Source organism: Canis lupus, chromosome 1, assembly GCF_011100685.1.
Source record: "Canis lupus familiaris isolate Mischka breed German Shepherd chromosome 1, alternate assembly UU_Cfam_GSD_1.0, whole genome shotgun sequence".
NCBI lineage: Eukaryota > Metazoa > Chordata > Mammalia > Carnivora > Canidae > Canis > Canis lupus.
In genome coordinates this window covers 69,243,344-69,262,149 of record NC_049222.1, presented here as the reverse complement: position 1 = coordinate 69,262,149, position 18,806 = coordinate 69,243,344, and the positions used below count along the sequence as shown (strand labels likewise).

The 18,806-nt window shown below is 47.9% G+C and overlaps 1 protein-coding gene across 1 annotated transcript in view; it reads left to right on the top strand.

Annotated features, from left to right (window-relative positions):
- The first annotated feature begins 606 nt into the window (after positions 1–606).
- The window catches only part of SAMD3 (sterile alpha motif domain containing 3), a 37,813-nt gene continuing 19,613 nt past the window's right edge, over positions 607–18,806 (top strand). Inside the window, 5 exon segments of the mRNA XM_038526768.1 lie at positions 607–700; positions 1,280–1,437; positions 4,254–4,408; positions 15,731–15,916; positions 16,188–16,272. Coding sequence (XP_038382696.1) covers positions 622–700; positions 1,280–1,437; positions 4,254–4,408; positions 15,731–15,916; positions 16,188–16,272 — 663 coding nt within the window. The 5' untranslated portion in view covers positions 607–621.

The following is an 18,806-nucleotide window of genomic DNA, read 5'->3' as shown; positions in this document are numbered from 1 at the left end:
ACTCGTGGAAGGGCGGAAAGGAACATCCAGGCTCTTCTGAGAATCTGCCTCCCAGTCCCTCGTGTCGCCAAAGGGAGTCACCGGGGGCGACCAGCCCTCCCTCTTGGCTGGGGCCACGAGGGTTAACCGGCCGGGCTCACTCGCATCTCCTGGGCTCTACTGGCCTCCCTGTCCCACCGCCCAGCCCTCACCTCCACCGCGGCTGAGCCGCATCTCACACCTGCCTTCCCTTGGCGCAGGGGGCAGGGAGCCGGGCGTGAATGGCACAAGGTCGTCCCGCTGGGCGGCGCGGCTGCTGTCAGCAAAGCCGAGGGGCGCTGGGGGCAAAACAGCAGAAGAAGGTGAGGACATTCGAGAACTGAGACGAGGGAATAGGTTCGAACGGGCCCCATGTTTTACAGGTGTCTGTTTCATTAACAGCCTTTGCACGGGTGTTTGGGGAAGGAGCGATATGGGGACAGCTTAGTACCGAGTCGCGGAGAGTCTGGCAAAGGGAGGAGCAGGATGAGAGCTGATGGGGGTGGGCGATGGGGCGGAGAATAAAAGTAGGAGGACAGGGACAGAGAGAGCTGAAGGATCGTCCCGGCCTTTCATCTCCGGCTGCGTTTGCGGGGCACGGGTATGGAGACGTGGTCGGTTGACGAGGTCTGCAGCTGGCTGCTGGAGGAGAACCTGGGCGAGCTCGTTCGGAGGTTTCAAGGTGAGCTGCACACACCTGGCCCACCTGTCCGGCCCAGGCGTCCTCCCCGGCGAGCCTAACGCAGGTGACCGAGGATGCGCGGCTGCCCCCCAGCCCCAGGCCGCACTGGACCTCGCATCCCAGGGAGGGGAACGGGACCCGGACAGAGCCTGACGGCAGGACCAGGCTAAGGTCCATGCCGTCCGTGCATTTGAGGCTGCCTTTGTCTCTGGGGAACACGCAGCACGGGGCCTGTCGGCTCCAGGTCGCCCAGGAGGTGCTATTTCTTGTAAAAACTGCCTGTTTCAGAGAATCAGGGGGCGGGGGGAGAGGGGGAGGCTCACACGTGAGCTAAACCCCTACATGGTGCCTCCACACTCTGGCACCTCCTGAGGTGCAGATGGGGTTTGGGGGCGATGGGACGTCAGGCTTCCAGCTTGGGCAGAAACGGGATCGGCTCGTGACTTCAGGGCGCAAGTGTAGACGATCCCTTTGACCCTACAAGTGAGTCCGCCCATTCAGAGTGCTGAGTGTGCGGGGCCTCAGCAGGCAAGCATGAAGAGACGCTTTTTTGTGGGTTTTTTTTTTCCTTTTCCCCAGAGGAAGAAGTGAGTGGGGCCGCTCTTCTAGCGCTTAATGACTGCATGGTTCAGCAACTGGTAAAGAAAATTGGGTACCAGTCTGTTCTGATGGATTTAATTAAAAAACATAAGCAGAAGAGTCAAAGAGTGTGGCCCCCCGGGAGCCCCAGAGACACAGTCCCTGCCGCACGAGCAGGAGCCACCCCACGGTAAGTCTGCACCCAAGGGCCCCGGCCTTCACGCCCAGCTTCCCCACTAGTGGCGGCAGCAGGACACCGGGACTACAACTCTGGGAAAACTGTGATCACTTTGTGCAGATGGTGTGGACGGTGTTTCTAATATCTGCATGCCAAGCTTTATGAGCCAAGATATATATATATTTTAAGTGCGCCAGTTTTTAAATACTGACCTCGATTGTTAGGCAAGTCCTACAAAACAGGAGTTCTTGTATAGAAAGCTCTGGAGCAAGTGGTTCAAGTGAACCTGAGCACACGGGCCAAGGACTCCTGCAGCTTAGGTCTTTCTAGAATCAGGTTTCAAGGGAGGCAAGTTGTACTGCTCTTTTGCTTTTTCCCCAACACTGTTTATTTATTTATGTATTTATTTATTTGCCAAGAATTCCTTATAGTACCTAATTCATATTCTCCTCCGGAGGCTCTCACAGTATAATTTGCTAAAGACTGTTGCCACAATGAGTTTTCTAATTTCTCTGGGGGTATTCTTAGAATACGGAATGCTATGATCACATCCCACAAAAATCATGTAGAAAGATCTGTGGTGCCTTTGAGGTTTAGGGATGGGTTTTGTTGTTGTTGTTGTTGTTTTTCTTTTAATCATTAACTTCTGCAACGAAAAGGAAATGATAGCAGGAATTACGAAATTAAAATGTTCGCTTTACAAGTCTATATCCCAGGACCGTTTCAGGCATCCTGACTTGGTTTTCCCATTTTTGAGACTTTTTACAAAGGTTCTTGGGTCAAATCATTGCTGCAGACCAATTATTCATTCATTTTTAGAGTCTGATGTTTGACGAAATCCATTCTATGTCTTTTGTCTTTCAGATTATAGACCTATAATAACACATATTCCTGTCCTGCTCTTTAATAAGCAATGCAATGTTAGAGACTACTTGGCTTACGTAGTTTCCAGAATGTTTAGATATCTGGAACAAGAAGGGGGACAGTTAGTCTTAAAGGAATGGCCCTTGGTTGGCCCAAAGAGCCCACCATCTCATTTATTTGAAGGATTTCTCCTAAACACTGTTTTGACGTTTCTGTGTAAAACCAAACTCTTCAATGTGTGACTTTTGATGGAGTTCCCATTGCACGCTCTCCCTCCTTTTCAGCCAAGGGCGGGTGCGAACCTCAAACAGTGCTGGAAGTATTTTCCCAGCGTTCTCGGATGAGCTGGACGTCCTAGCTGGAAGCCCCCTCCAGTCGACTGCAATCTTGATATTGCATCAGGCACGGCCTGGAAGGAAACACACAACCTCGTTTCCAGTGCAAATCCATTTACGATGTTCTCCAGTAAACGAGAACCAGCTGGCCTGCCAGGAAATCTGGGCGTCATTCCTGGTTCTACCGCTGCCTCGGATTGATTATGTTAAATGTTGACGTTCCTGTTGCTTCCTCTCTAGTTGCGAAAAGTAATGCAGGACCTAATCTGATGTTGATTCACACTGATGTTGGTTGTGTCATAATCTTCGAGAAAATCTTTCCTCCTTCGGAGGAGTCTGGTGCTAAATATTAAGCTTCGTTAAGCTGGCTAATAAAGCCCTTTTCAAATGTAGCCCAGACTGAAGCATTGGTGGTCCGGGGACTTAGGAGCCGTGGCTTTTCACTTTACCCAGTAAGTAGCGCATTTACTGTCAGGACTGGTTGACTTAATCTGGAACAAAGCCACAGTTGCAGGTGGAGTATTAGTGATACTTGGTTTGAATTCCTTTTGGCTACATTTGCTTATGGTCCAATATATGGTCACATGGGCAACATGATGATGAAAACAGGCATGAGACTATGCTATTTAATTAGACCCTTTCAGGAAGAGTTTCATAAAGACGGAAAACTGGGTGTAGCAGCAAGAACCCTGAAGCGAGGTATCAAGACACTTCATCGCAGGCCGCTGCTCTGACGAGAGCTACTCATCGAACCCCGGAGATCTGCTTGGCTTTTTTTTAGCTTCAACCGCAAAATGAAGTAGGTAGACGGACTGATGCTTAGGACTCTCTCTAAAGAGGATGGCATTCTAGGTCGGAGATTGCAGACGGGTTTCAACCTGAGTGCAGATTTCTTTTCATGTGTAATGGTTGCCTAGGATGTGATCTCGGAGAGTGTTTGTAGGCCACCTCTGGACGGAATGTGTGGCATCCTATTCGGACCCGAGCGGATCACAGGAATATGGAATAGGAGCATTTGCCGTTGCTTTTCTGTTGTCGTTCTTGCGGGAGCTGATAGAGAAATCACGGGACAGAAAGTCAGCTCCAGCCCTGGCTCTGCCACTGGGTAGCGTGTGGCCGTGAGCGACTTGCTCTTCCTTCCGGGCCTCAGTTGTACCACTCGTAAAGTAGACCCATGAAGCGGAGTCAGTGGACCGTGGTTCTACGGGTAGTAGGTTCCCAGGATAATAAAGTTCCCCCCAGAATGGCGGGGAGGGGAAAAGGAACCTGACAGAGTTAATCACTTTACTTATTCATTTGTCATTTGCAGAATAAGGATATCAACCCGCAGAGATATATTCTAGTATCATCATCATTTCAAAGAGGAGAGGATTGCCGCACCATTTATAACGTGACCGGTCAGTGCAAATAGCGCTGTCAACAGGCGTCAGCCGACCTCCGGGCACACATCCGTGAGATGACTCCACAATGACCTTTTTTTTTTTGTTCCAGTTTTCTTAGTTGCACCTTAGTGTAGAGCTCAACGGTGGACACAGGATATGGGGGCACCGTGGGCTGTCTTCTGTCCTCAGAGCTGCCCGCAGATGCAACAGCCGAGGCTCCCGTTGAGCAGCCCCTAACCCAACTCTTCTTTCTTGGTGACAGGGATGGGCAGGCCCCCCGTCCGGCTGGCTGTGGGAGGCAGACGCCGCCTTTATATCCAGCTGCAAACCTGGATCACGGACCAATTGACCGCAAAGTCCTGAAACAGAGGTGGGGTGCCTAGCTTCTAAGCGTTTAAAAGCCAAACGATTATATTTGTCTTTATTTTCTCCGAGATGTCCTGTGGTTAAGTGTATGTCTAAAGTGGAAACCTTTTGTTTTGCTGGAAGGGACTCTGATCAGGTGACGGAGAGATTTGGTACAAAAAGGAAGATTAAAATTTGTGACCGTCGTATTGGAAAAGTGAAGTTTTGAGATGATATTAAGCGTCTTTCAAGTACACGTTAAGGAGAAAGAGGGTTTCTCTGTCGTAAACTGTGTGAGGTGATTGGCAGCAGCCACAAAAATCGGATTTATTCAGTGCATCATGATGTCCCATGGAGTATGCGTGTTGTGGAATCTTGGCTTTTGTTTCAAATTTTGTAGTCATGGTTGTTTTAAATTGATCGTTCCTGATGGAGACACTACTTTGGTAGACATTTCCTTGTATTCCTACTGGATTCATGGGGCATAGGGTTACACTGGGACGAAGGGAAACTGTAAACCTGGAGAACTAGACCCAGAAATATGAAGGTCAGACAAAGTCCTGAGGGCAGTCGTATGTAGGATGTGGCGCGAGAGTTGTGGCAGCCCACACGGTGTTGCCCGGCCTTCCCGGCCTGCGTGCATCGGGCAACAGTGACCATGAATATGCTTCTCAGCTGCCCAGCAACATGTGCTTTTCTTAAGATGTCCCATCATCGAGAGGAGGGATGTCCACTCTCATAAGAAAATAGGCCATAGTCAAGCCAGAGTGGACCCTTTATAGTGTCTTTAAGCTTCAATATCCTCATCTTATAGTCACAGCAGGCCTGCCGGCCCGGGGGGCATAGTCTCTCTGTTTTGTAATGAGGGACACAGATTTACAGGAGCCCAGACATGTGTAGCCAGTTTTCCTGAATAGGCCATATCGTCGCTTCAGGCCTAGCCACTGCCATCAGGCAGGAGCTCAGGGACCAAGGGCAGCAGCTGCCGGCCATTGGCCAGGGTCCTGCAAGCCCTCAAGGTCAGGAGCAGCTGCACTTCCCAGCAGGAGACCTCGACTGGGCTCCTCCCCTGGGCTGCCCTCTCGCCTTCGGCCTGCAGCCCCAGCAGCTGAGCCTCCCTCGGGGTCCAGGCCCACCTACCCCCGGGGCCCACCTCCCTCCAGGCCCACCACCCCCGGGCCCACCTCCCCTGGGGCCCACCTCCCCCCACCCCGGCCCCAGGCTCTCCCTCTCCAGCCCCAGGCCCTCCCCGTCCAGCCCCTGGCCCTCCCTCTCCAGCCCCAGGCCCTGCCCCTCCAGCCCCAGGTCCTGCCCCTCCAGCCCCAGGCCCTCCCATACTTTACATATTAAGGTCACAGGCATCCCAGGAGAGCAGCAGTTGGGCAACACAACCACCTGAGGAAGAAACCCAGAGTTTTTGTTGGAAGTTCCAGTTCTCTCTGCTCCCAGGGAGCTGCTGAGCCTCACCCTCCGCAACAGTCACAAGTCGGGTGGCCCGGGTCCTTACAGGTGGAAGATGGTTATTTTGTAAAGCTACACGGCGTGGACCTGGCCCAGCAGGCCCCGGGGAGCATGGCCGGGAGCACCGGTCACCGCAGGTCGCGGCCCACGAAGCACGTACAACCGGCATTTGGGAGAAATGAATTTCATACCCTCACCCAGCTCCCCCAGCCCCACCAGGAAAAAGAAAAGAAAAGAGAAGAAGAAGAAGAAGAAGAAGAAGAAGAAGAAGAAGAAGCCGCCGCCACTGCCGCTGCCCTGGGCACGTGCGCTACTCTGTGCGCTGCCAGGCTCCCGAAGCCACTGACTCCAAGGGCACGTCCCTAAAGCCGCCCTGAGCCCCCAGTCCCGGGTGGCAGTCACCGCCGCCTCAGCGCTGTACGTGGTCTGGGCCCATCTGCGGCCACCGAGCGGGTGATGTGTCGTGACCTTTGCTTCTGTAGGAATGAGGGACACACACGCAGAGGAGGGGTTCGACGGGGGAGCCCTGTGGGATCATCGGGAGTTTTTGGGACGGTCCTGCCAGTGAGGAGAAACCTTAAAGGTCGAGGCTGGAAGTTTCTGGATGTTTGTGTGTCTTCCAATGCCCAGAGGACCTGAGCACAGGGGAGGACGTGGCATATGGTCGTGTGATTAGCGGGGCCCGAAGGCCCTGGGCCTCTGTCACCGTGGCTGCCGGAGGTAGGGAGGATGTCGCAGGAGCCCGTCGGTCCGTCCCACTGCCTGTGCTCCTGCCGCCTCTCTCCATGCCCTCTGGGGTCTGCTTTGCCCGAACCCCCCAAGGCCTGGCCCTCTAAACGGCAGGGGTGGGGACTACAGCTTGAAAACAGAGGAAAAGCTGCCGCCAGGCACGAAGAACACAGAGCCAGCCTTCTGCAGGCTGAGCGGGAGCAGGTGCAGGGACGGTGGGGGAGCAGGTGGGGGAGCAGGTGGGGGGGCAGGTGGGGGGCATGCGTGGACCAGGTGCAGGGGGCAGGTGCGGGAGCAGGTGCAGGAGCAGGTGCGGAGGCAGGTGCAGGGCAGGTGCGGGGGCAGGTGCAGAGCAGGTGCGGGGGCAGGTGCGGGGCCAGGTGCAGGGCCAGGTGCGAGGGCAAGTGCGGGCCACCTGCCAGGCTCCCAGGCCTGTGCTTCCCCGCCCGTGGTGCCCTCTGCTCCCGGCGGACGAGCGGCTCGCCCAAGTCCAGGCAGGGGGGCTCCAGGGTTCTGGCTAAGGCCCCCGAGGATGCTTCTGGTCCTCTTGGACTCGGGGAAAGGTCCAGTTAGCACATCCTTCTCTTTTCTGGGCTAAGATGACAGTAGGTTCTTGGCTTCCTTTCTGTCCTTTCTATGTTCCGAGAACATTCCAGCTTTCAGATGCTGCTGCGGCCCGTGCAGCCCAGGTTCGAAGCTGATCCCACCAGGCTGGTCCGGCCACCTCTACTGCCGGTGGAGTCTGTGAGCCTGGGTATGGAGAAGAAGGGGATGAAGAGGAGATCTCAGTGTAAAGTGGTCGGTGGGGCCCACTCTTGTTCTCCAGTCCCTGGAGAGGATAGTATTTGCCACTGTTTTCTCTTCCAATGGGGGCACTACTACCCCTGGGGGTACCGCAGATGTGAAGACCCAGGCCTGCAGCCCCACTGGACATCCTTCACAGAAGAGTGGCCCATCTGGGCCTTGATCTTAATTGAGCACCAGGGAGCCATAGTAGTTCATAAGACTGACAGCCGTCGCAGTTCCTGAAGGCAGCAGGTTATCCGTAGGCAGGTGCGCTTGGAGAAGGGTGCCATTTGGCTCTGAAGTCTGAAAAAGCAGGGATGATGGATGAAATGACCATGGCTCTGAAAGTCAACCAGGATTCAGCTGAGTGTGGTGCAAACTCTGTCCCTGGTTCTGTAGAGAAGCCACATGGGACGCAGCGGAAGCCAGGTGAGACCCAGAAGAGCTTCTGTGGGAGGCTCGGTTGGGGGAAGAGGGGTGTGTTGGATCATTTGCTGACTCTCCAGGGCCTCAGTCTAATCTCAGATACATTCTGTGTTTACAGAGGACTCTATTTCTATCCCAGGTCTGTCCCTCTTGCATTTGAGCCCCACTGGTTTTCGTATCTCAAACATCAGGACCCAGTGACACGGCGCTTCTTTTTGCTGGCACATTGGCTTGGTGCCTTGCTAGTCCATGGTTCCTTTGAGATCAGTGGGCTATTTTTAATATAATGGAACTCTCCTCTTGGAAAGCTATCACTTTTCTGTGGGAAAACAAAAGTGTATGGAACAAAAGACCATCTTTATCTGTCATAGAACATTACATTTAATATTTTATCTCTCTCTCAAATGCTTCTAAGTTGTTGTTGTTTTTTTTTTTTTTTACAACATTTTTGTTGCAAACTGTTCTACTCAACAAATTCTCAGGGCCGTGTGGGGGATTCGGACAAGGAAGACCAGCTGAAAGCCAGAAGGTGGGCGAGAGTCCAGCTGAAGAGAGGGCTTAAGATGAGCCTAGAAGAATGAGGGAAACAGGGCTTTCTGGGCGAGAGAAAGCACCGCGGACACATGGGTAGTGTGTTCTGGAAATCCAGAAGGCTTGATTTTTGGCTGGATCTGAGAATTCACATTGGATAATAGCTGATGATAACACAGCACAAAATTGGACCATCTGAGGAGTGGTCCTCATTATTATGATGATGAATTCAGATTTGGGATATTCAGAAGTTAAACACCGTGAATTTTATTTTCGTTCACAGAATCTAAAAACCCCGTCACCTGCTTTATTTGTGGAGATGAACAAAAGGAGAATGAAAAAATGTCCTCGAATATGAGAGTCACCTACACTGGAAGCAACAGTTTGGGACTCTTAAGATTTTTTTAATTTGTAAAGAAACACTGAAGCTTTCTGGTCTGGGGGTTCAAGAGTTTACATTCTTCCCTAAAGCAAGGCTACCTGCTTTCAGGGGGAAAAAGAACTGCCAACGCTCACTAGCTCTGGATGGGGCTTTATTGCAGGGACTAGTTCCAGGCTTTTCCTTCCAAGCTTACATTTTTACATTCAGATATGTTAATAAATCATAGTTATTTTCCTCTTCTTGGAGAGTTCCAGGAAACCAAAGGGCTGATTATTCAAGGATGGGCCAGGCTCAGACCTTCCCTTAGAAAGAAGCAGTAGTCACTCTATCCTCAGGGAGAGCAGATACTGAAGATGTTATTGGTCAAAGAGAGGAACACAGTCCCCGCTGGCCTTACTACCATGTGCAATGCATAGTATCTGCTTGCTAGGATCGGGAGAATCCCGAATCGCCCACGACACGCAGCATACGGGTTGCACTTGTAAGGAAACAGGGAGAGTATCGTGCCTCCAACAGTTGGAGACAGGGTGAAGTTCGCATGATGAATCACAAAAGGCAAAACATCTAGTATGGTCAGGTATTGAAGGCGAAGCCTCACCTTTCCCACACGCTTGGTCTTTAGACCATGGGACTTTTAGATTTGCAGTGGAATTTCCACAGTGGCTTATGACTAATGGCAGCAGGCTTTCAGTCCCTGAGGTATTTCTAATTCTTTTACAGACACAGAATAGTCCCTAGAAATGCTGGTTCTTGGGTATTTGAGCTCCATGTGGCTCATGCATGACGTACAGTTATCAGATCACGTTAGCCCAGGGACAGCTGAGCTCCATTGTAGACGCCACGGTGGCCGTTAAGTCACAGACAGACAAGTCAGTGTCCTTCAGAAGAAACTGCTTCAAAGACAACCATTGAAGTGGATAGATCAAGGGTTCATCAAATTAGGGCAAAATTTGTTATGTGATTAAGACAAATGTAGGAGGCCAGCAATAGCCCACTATCCACGCCATGTGCTTCCTTCCCAGCTCTATTTTGTGTTTATATATCTTGTCTTCTCTCTAGATAGTTTTTTCCTTTTTTTTTTTAAGATTGCATTTATTTATTCATGAGAGACACTGAGAGAGGCAGAGACACAGCCAGAGGGAGAAGCAGGCTCCTGTGGGAACCCCAATGTGGGACTCGATCCTGGGACCCCGGGGTCACGCCCTGAACCGAAGGTAGATGCTCAAGTGCTGAGCCACCCAGACGTCCCTTCTGGAGAGAGTTTTCTTATGGATACTCCACCTGGGCGTCCATTATATTGTCATTACAGGACAATTGTGTCTTAGGAAGAGCTTCTCTATAGGAATCTGGGAGCTGCAAACTACAAAGAGTTGTTACTTCTGAATAGCATTGTCAAAAAAAAAAAAAAAATACATAGCATTGTCGACAGCTTTTTGAATGTGTCCAGACCTCAGATAGCCAGCTCGGAGTTGGCATAGTTTACTATGGCCATTCAAGTAGACCAGGAGCCATGGGCCTAGGACTCAACTTGCTTCTTCCTCTCGGGCATGGTTACTATGTCAAGCATGACTGGTCCAGCATACTGGGTAGCTGGGTTATGTCTTAGGTCAAAGAGTAAACACGGAAGCCATTAACCAGCTCCAGCTGGCTGCTCTGCTGATGGACATGGTGATCTCAGTGCTTATGTAAAATGAGATAGACGATCAAGAGGAGAAGGCTTTATGACTATCTAGAGGGACAAATTTAGAATTTTAAAAATGAACAATTACCTTATTATTTTTCACTCTCTTTTCTGCTTATTTTTTGAATAGGATTATTTCTGCCTTCAAGCTCACTGAGTCTTCTTTATATAATTTCAATTCTACATTAATCCTCTCTAGTACATTTTCTTTTATTTCAAAATTTATAATGTCCTATTATTTTAAACATTTTAGCATATTTTCCTTTAAGTCACTGAACATTGTTATACTAGCGGTCTTAAAGTCCTCATGGACATCTGGATCATCTTAGCATCATGCTCTGTTCATTGTTTTTACTTTTGAGACTGGGTTGCACTTTTCTGGAGTCTTCCTTTGTTTCTTTATGTTACATAACTTTGGATTGTATCTTAGACATTGTGACTTGATTCTGTATATTCAAACAGTGTTGATTGCTGGTTAGTTTGTTTGAAGAAAGCAATGAAATTGGTTGCATTCGAACTGAAAACTGTCTCCAGGATCAGCTCAAAACCAAGTTTAGTTCTCTTATTCTTAGCTGGGCTGTGGACACGGGTGCTTCTGGATCAGCCAAACATTTGGACGGTTTATCCACAGAATTTATAGTTCCCTCATATTAGTTAAGATTGTCCTCTCCCTCCCCAGACAGGAGGTTGCCCAAACTCCGTCCAGTAGTTGGGTAGTCCAGGGAGACAGCAGGTTTTCTATCAGACGCTGAGCAGCACTGCCAGAGGCCTGGCTTCAGGGCAAAAGTCATAAAAACGAGACACATTCCACGTCTTCCTTTTCTTCCAAGTGTAGATTCTCTTTAGAATCTGCCTGCTTTTTTTTTTTTTTTTTTCTGCTTTCTGGCATTTTCAGATAATTTGTGTTTGCTTGTTTGCTTGTTTTTGTACTTTGTCCATGCTAACAGTTATTATTCATGGGATAGTTCGTCCAGTCGGAGCTAATTAGGGCATTCCTGAAGCAGAACTCTGCTGGTCAACTATCAAAGTAGTCCACGTTTGAGTGGTGAATGCCTGGAAAGATGTGGTCATGTGAACAGTGGAGGCAAATACAAGAGATAAGATGTAAAGAAGTTTTCACAATGCCCGGATGTGGAGAATGACGACACTGAAGGGTTAAGTCTGAGTTGTTAAGGGAAAGATACAATGAAAGACACTGGGAAATTGGAATGGTATCTTGGTCAGCTCAGCTGCCATAATCAAATGGACTGGGTGGTTTAAGCAGCAGAGTCATGTCTTACATTCTGGGGGATGGAAAGTCCAAGATGAAGGTGCCAGCTAGTTTGGTTTCTGGGGAGAACTTTCTTCCTGGCTTGCAGATGGCCAATACAATGGAGAGAGTGTGCAGTCTGATGCCTCTTCTTACAAAAACACTGAACCTATATATCAGGGGCTCATTTAACCTTAATTATTTTTATAAAGGTCCCATCTTTACTACAGCCTCACTGGGGATTAGGGCTTCAACATACAGAAGGTTGGTGGGGGAGACACAACTCAGTCGATAGCAAATGGAAAACTGGCTTTGAAATGAAAAGATTATAAATTATTTCAGACATGTTGATCATGAAATTAATAATGTACAAATTGCTGGAGAAGTAGGAATACACATGGAAAAGAAATTATTGATGATAGATTTACAATCCTTCCACGTATAGCTCAGAGCTGAGGCCATGGGGGATGGACGAGCTCTATGAGGGAGAAAGCATAGATCAATACTGAGGCTTAAGAGGGCAAAGACCAAGCCATGTGTAAACTCACACAGAAGATAAAGGACGAGTAAGTCAGCAAATAAAATAATTTTTTTTTAATTTTTATTTATTTATGATAGTCACACAGAGAGAGAGAGAGAGGCAGAGACAAAGGCAGAGGGAGAAGCAGGCTCCATGCACCGGAGCCTGATGTGGGACTCGATCCCGGGTCTCCAGGATCGCGCCCTGGGCCAAAGGCAGGCGCCAAACCATTGCGCCACCCAGGGATCCCGTCAGCAAATAAAATAAATGGGTTCTGGGAGAGATAGAAAGAGAAGAGGCAAGTAAAATAGTGTGTAGGAAAATGAGAGAGAAAAGGGGGCTGAGCAGAAGTGGTCATTTGTGCTAAGTGTGGTCAGAAATGTCTTGAAAAAGGCTTAAAACGCTGTGGATTTTTAAATCAGGAAATCATTATTAACTTTCGAGGAAGCAGTCTTATAAAGTGACGGGGAAGAGATTAATGTGCAAGAGATTAAGGAAAGGCTAGGATGGGTGTGACACGAGGGACATACGTGGAGCACAGATGGTGAGTTGGATTCCCAGGGTACGAAAGCAGTGAGGAGCCACTGAAATGTTAACAATACTGTTGAGACCAAATAGAACTCAGCTGTCCACGCACCCTTCCACCGGTCATTGTGCAGTGATTCCATTAAGGCAAAGTTATCTATGCTGGAGATAAAAGAAATAGTCCCTTCTCCTGTGTGACACCTATGTCTCTTGTGCTCACTGCCAAGGCTCCACCGCTGTCTTCTGTGTCTTGAAATCTTTCCTTAGAGAGCTGGGGCTCATCCTCACCTGTTCTTACTGGAGCTATCTTCCTTATGGTAGGTGATGCCCACCCCCCCCCCCACTACTGTCTGCCAAATTAAGATAACTTTTCATTCTCCTTGAGGTAGTGAGCTCTGGGTGTTGCATACAACCGATGCATCTCTAAATTCTACCTCTGAAACGGATGCTACAGTATATGTTAATTAAGTCAATTTTAGATAAAAAACAATCTTAAAGATAAGAGAACTAAAAAAGTTAGACAAAATTTCAGATTCAGTGAGCCTTTTCATGAGAACCTCATCTCAGTTTTTAAAAACTAGGGCATATTGCAATAATGACACTGTCATTTATCAGATGTGTCGACTGTATTATAAGGTTTTTTTTTTTATTACAAATATAAACTCTACATATAAGCTGAGTAGTTCTGTAGACTTTGATTCACTTAAACTCGGATCAATCCTAGCCATTAACTTTGTTTTAAAATCTTTCTGGTTGATTTTATTGGATACCAGGATTGAGATCCCTTGGATCGGTGGTGTGTTGTTTGGTGGATCTTGTCGAAGAGCACTGACACTGAGGTGGGAACAGAAATATTAGTGTCCTCTCAGTTTGGGAATGCTTTCTGCTCCCCGCATTTGCTGTAGGGTGACTTCTGCTGGTATCCTGCTCAACCGTACCTCAGTAAAGACAAGATAAATAATTTTAACCTCACAGTAAAGATTTTTTGATCCAATGCAAATGCCATTTTGTGGATGTGAAATGAGCATGCGAGCAGTTATCTGCTCCCAAACTGGAGCATATTTTTAATTTCTGATGAGTTCCTTTGCTTGTGCTGTATTTGTTTGGACTTGGATTAGTTAGCCTGACTTGCATTCCCCTCACTTCCACTTAACCTTGTTAAAGTGCTGTAATGTAAAGAAAAAAATGGGATGTCCCTTGATTTTGCCTAATGATGCTGTTAAAAGGAAGATGGAATATCTAGGTTTGACAGAGCTTGGATGTGTCTCGCTACGTTTAGGGCATTTGACAAACATAACACCATGCGCTGTAGTCGCTACTCTTACTTTGAGGAGAAGAGACATAGAGAAAAAACACATAGAAGAAGAAGGTGAACATTGTACGAAGCCCTCTCTGATCGCACGGGAATACTAAAGTTACCCCGATGCAGGACTGAAGAAGAGAGAGCGACCTCAAAGGCGTAAAGGTGTCGGGCAGCTAACTTAGCTACTAGAAACTCCTGGGGAAAAGGAGATAAAATGTACTAAAACTGAGTTTAACACCGGTGCAGTTACAGCACCTTTTAAAAACATGGGAAGGCACAAAACACAGCCGACAACATCCGCCTTGGTAAAGGGTAGATCATGGGAGAAAGGAAAGGAAACCTGCAGAAGACTAAGTGGCCTTTGGTAGACGTCGTCGCGCTCACCGTTGGCCGAACGACCGAACAAAATGAGACAGAAACATCCTGGGAGTAGCTCGGGCTGCAGCACAGATTCCGTCGGGGAACTGCCTGCTGCTGCCCTGGATCAAGTATGAAATTACCCACGTGCTTATTTTAGCCAGGACGTTTCCCCGTTTCCCCGCTGACGTGGGGCTGCCAAAGAGGCCTAAAGGAGAGAGCTTATCATGAAAGGGAAGGGGAGGGCTTTCTCCTCTCTTCTTCATCCCCCACGCTTCCTAACGCCTCACGCACTCTGATAATATAGGACCTCAGATTCTAAAGGAAGCCTGGCCTTTCAAAACTCATCAGAATTTTGTTTGGACAACTAAGGATTGGTGTGCCAGAAAACGAACCTACTTAGGCTAATTCCGGAAATCCTTCTGTTCTTTGTCTTCTACTTGGCTTGCCTCTACTACTTCGCTTCCCTTCCAAGGCAAGCCTATTGCCTCTGGTAACTTGTGTGGAAATTTTACAATAGATTCTTCTTTTTACACACTTAACCATCAGTAGCTAGCCTTAAGGTTTTCAAAGTGGTTCTGATACTTAATTCTATAAATAGCTTTAGTGTCGTATCATTTACCTAACGTGTAGTTCATCTATTTCAAATACACAGCTCAGTTCTTTTCAGCAGATTTCACAGCTGCATGACCACTGTCCCGGTCCATTTGGGAATGCTTCCATCCCCTTGAATAACTCCCTTACCCCCCTTTGCGGTCCCCACTCCGATCTCCAGCCCCAGGAAAACACTGATCAGCTTCATCTGCCTTCTGTAGCCATAGTTTTCTGTAACCTTTTGTAGAAACTTCATCTAATGTAAGTATCTGATATGTACTTTTAATTTAGAAACTCAGTTTACCTTATTAACATGGCCAAAGACCAACTAAATTAAGCAGATCTTGTATTTCACTGTAAACAGCAAGAGAGTACATCAATTAAAAGGATTTTCTTAATCAGGTGCTGAGACTTTAATTGTATGCCTCATCTGCTTTGCTCAGTTGCAACTAACTCTTTTAGTTGGATATCTTGTTCCGTTTGAGCTCTGCGTCACATATTCCCTCTTCAACATGTATGGCTCAATCTTCTTTCCAACTTTAGGCCTTACTCCGCAGTCTCTTTTATTAAGACATTTTCTTTCCAGAACTACAAATATTTATGTGTGTACAAAGGGAAAGAAAACAGAGATACCTACTGAGCCCGCAAACATTTGTGGATAGATGAGTAGAGGCAAGATGGATTGATGAATTCCATATTTAGACCTCAGGAAAGTGGTTTATATTATAAGTTCTCGGGATGTAGAGAACTCACAAATTGCATCTATTTGAAATAGAATTTCACTCTCTGTTTTTATTTAACAGAAGGAATGTGAAACATGTTCTAGCAAGGAATAAAGCATTGCAGTGGACTAAGTCTTACGTTTTGCCAGAGTTTCCCTATAATGTCAAATGCATGTTAACAGAACACAAATGTCCCGATCACAGCTTGAGGATAAGGATCATTGAGTTTCTCCAAGCCGACATGACTAAGTATCTGGAAGGCTCACTGTGAGTAATAACGGGCTATCCTTGCTGGTTTGGGAGGGGCTCTGTTTTCAGAGTGGAGTAGAACTCATTGGGAGCCAAAACTCTTCAGATTTTGGATGACGTGTTGGTAATAAGCCCAACGTTGCCCATTGATCAATTACAATTGTCAACATTGTATTTGAAGGTCTTCATTGTTGTACAGAAGGTTATGAAGGAAAGGGAGTACAATCTGGACTCCTAGGCAGGAATGCAGGCTGCTTGAAGTGAAAAATGTCCTCGTTGCACACAACAGGTATCCCAGCACCCAGCAGTACAATGATGTGGTCAACGCGCTGCTGCAGGCCTACCCCTTCCTGGACGAGGACAGCTGTGGCTTTGTAAGTGACCACATGGTGCCATGCCATTCACCTCCACCCATCTTAAAATAATAGCTTTGAGTTGTCCGGTAATTGTATGCCCCATTCCCCTCCCCTCAGTCTCTCTATCCACCCATGTCTATTTCTCTCTCTCTGTCTCGTTGTCTCTAGCTGGTCTCTCTCTGATTTTGTTCCTTTAGCTTTGTCTCATCTGTCAGTCCCTGTTTTTTTTTCTTATCTTTGGTCTCTCTCTAACCCCGCTTCCTCCTTCTTCCCTCTCTCCCTCCATCTCTCTCCTTCTCTGTCTCTGTCTCTGCTCTTTTTTGATGCCTTCTCTGACTCTCTGTGTGTTCCTTTGCGTTTTTAAATATATTTTTAAATATATTTCTTTTTAGAGCAGTTCTAGGTTTACAGCAGGATTGAGAGGAAGGTACAGAGGTTTCACATGAACCCCTGCCCCCCCCCAGGCATAGCCGCCCCCATTGTGAATGTCCTCTACCAGAGTGGGACACCTGCTACAGTGGGTGAACCTATATGGACATCATTATCACCCAAAGCCCGTAGTCTCCATTAGGATTCACACTTGCAGCTGTACATTCTGAGGTCTTCTATGTCTCTCTGCCATCATCTTTCTGTGTCTCCCTCAAAGTGGTTTGGAAGCTTATGTGTCCTGTTGAGTCTTTAAGGGATGTAATGTGCAGAAAGAAGGATGTGACCACACCTCCCTCACTGCTATCATCACTGGAGCATTGCTTGCCTTCCTTCCTCCTTTCCTTCCTTCCATTCTCTTTCTGTATTTTCAAGAAATGTTTATTATGTGTGGATAGAATCAGAATTTCCAGAGTGGAAGAGGGAATATATATATATATATATATATATATATATATATATATATATATATATATATATATTTTTTTTTTTTTTTTTTTTTTTTTTTACCACCCAGACTCAAAAAGGGATAGTACTCTGTGTCTGGAGCTAGTAACCATTGAAAGCCAGACTGGAATTTAAGCATTGTTGTTGTTTCTAGTATGACATCCTTCCTAAAATAATAATTTACATTTTCTGTTTGAACAAGTCACATATTCACATAGTTCAAAATTCAAAAGCTACAATAAGATATAAATGGAAGTCTCCCTCCCGCCTCCATCCCCCAGCTACCTCGGTACCTAATCTTCCTCCCCAGAAGCCGCTGATGTTATTAAAGATTCTTTCCGGAGATTCTTCACATACATATAAGCAAATATGTATTTATCCAGTTACATTTTGACCTTTGGTTTTATGGTTATGAAAGTGAGACAAATAGAACGTAGTGGATAATGCTCACCTGGATTGTGTGTGCACTTTACGCACTTGTGTCCCCCGATGTGTTCATGAAAGACGCTTAACTGATAAAGAGACCCGCGAAGTCGCTTAGCGTTCCCTGGCCCGTGCTCACACACACAGGTGGGAGGGAAACTGAGGCCCGTGGTAGATAATTACCCCGATTCCCCCAGCAAGGGTGTATGACGTTGTGTCTCTTGTGGCAGGGAAGACGTAGATGATGTCTGAGAATGTCCGTCTGTGGGTGAAAAAGAGAGAGCAAGCAAGCAAGCTCTTGGTCATTTTTAGGGCTGTCTTCTCAGCTTTTATTTGGGGAGTCGTCATGTGGGCACCGAGGTTGCAGGAACGCCCCATGCACGCCGCCCCCCACCCGAAGCCTTGGGGTGAGGGCTCCCCACGCTGGCAGCGCCGAGGCCCAGGTGGTGGAGGCAGGGAGGCGCTGTCCTCGCACCGCGGGAGGTTCCGTGCATCCCTGCCCCCCAGCCACGAGGACCACAGCCTCTCCAAACCTCGCATGTGCCCTCTGGGAGGAGGGCAAAATCCTGATGGTTAGGAGTCCCCGTCCTAGATTCTCTAACTGTTGATATTTTGCCCCAGTTATTTTTTGTGGTTCATACTTATTTGCTTTGGCTGAGCCTGTGGCAATAGAAAACAAGTTTCCGAGGCCATTCCCTGGGCGGCCTTGTGCCAGGAGGCGCCTCCTCTGTAGCACAATAGTGCTGTTTTGCCCAAGGAAACTAGCGGCGCCTACGTGGTGTCATCCACAACCACTGCAGGAGGATAGATGTACCCATATGCCCATGTCCCCAATTATTCCAAAAATGTCCTTGAAATGGAGCTTCTGCTATGGGATCTAGCCAAGGATCATTCGCGGCGTTTCACTGTCTCTTCAATTTCGTTTGGTCTCAGAGTCTCTGCGCCCTTTTTGGTTTTTCCTGATTCTGATTCTTTGGATAAGTCTGGTCCAGTTAACGTAGGAGAGGGTTCCTAGTCTGGGTTTGGCCGAACGGCTCCTACGGATCATGTGTGGGTTTAAAATATGAGGCAGAGCCCCGCCTGCTGGAAGGCCCCGGGCAGCTCCTGGGTCAGCGGCCTATTTATTTCAGGGGGTCACGCTGCCCACCCAGGTGCAGGGCATAGGGGGGTGGGGCTGTGTCTGAGGCTTCTGTGTGCAGAGCTCATGGGCACAGCCCCCCCGTCGGTGGGTGTCCCCCCGGCGGTTAATGCGGGGA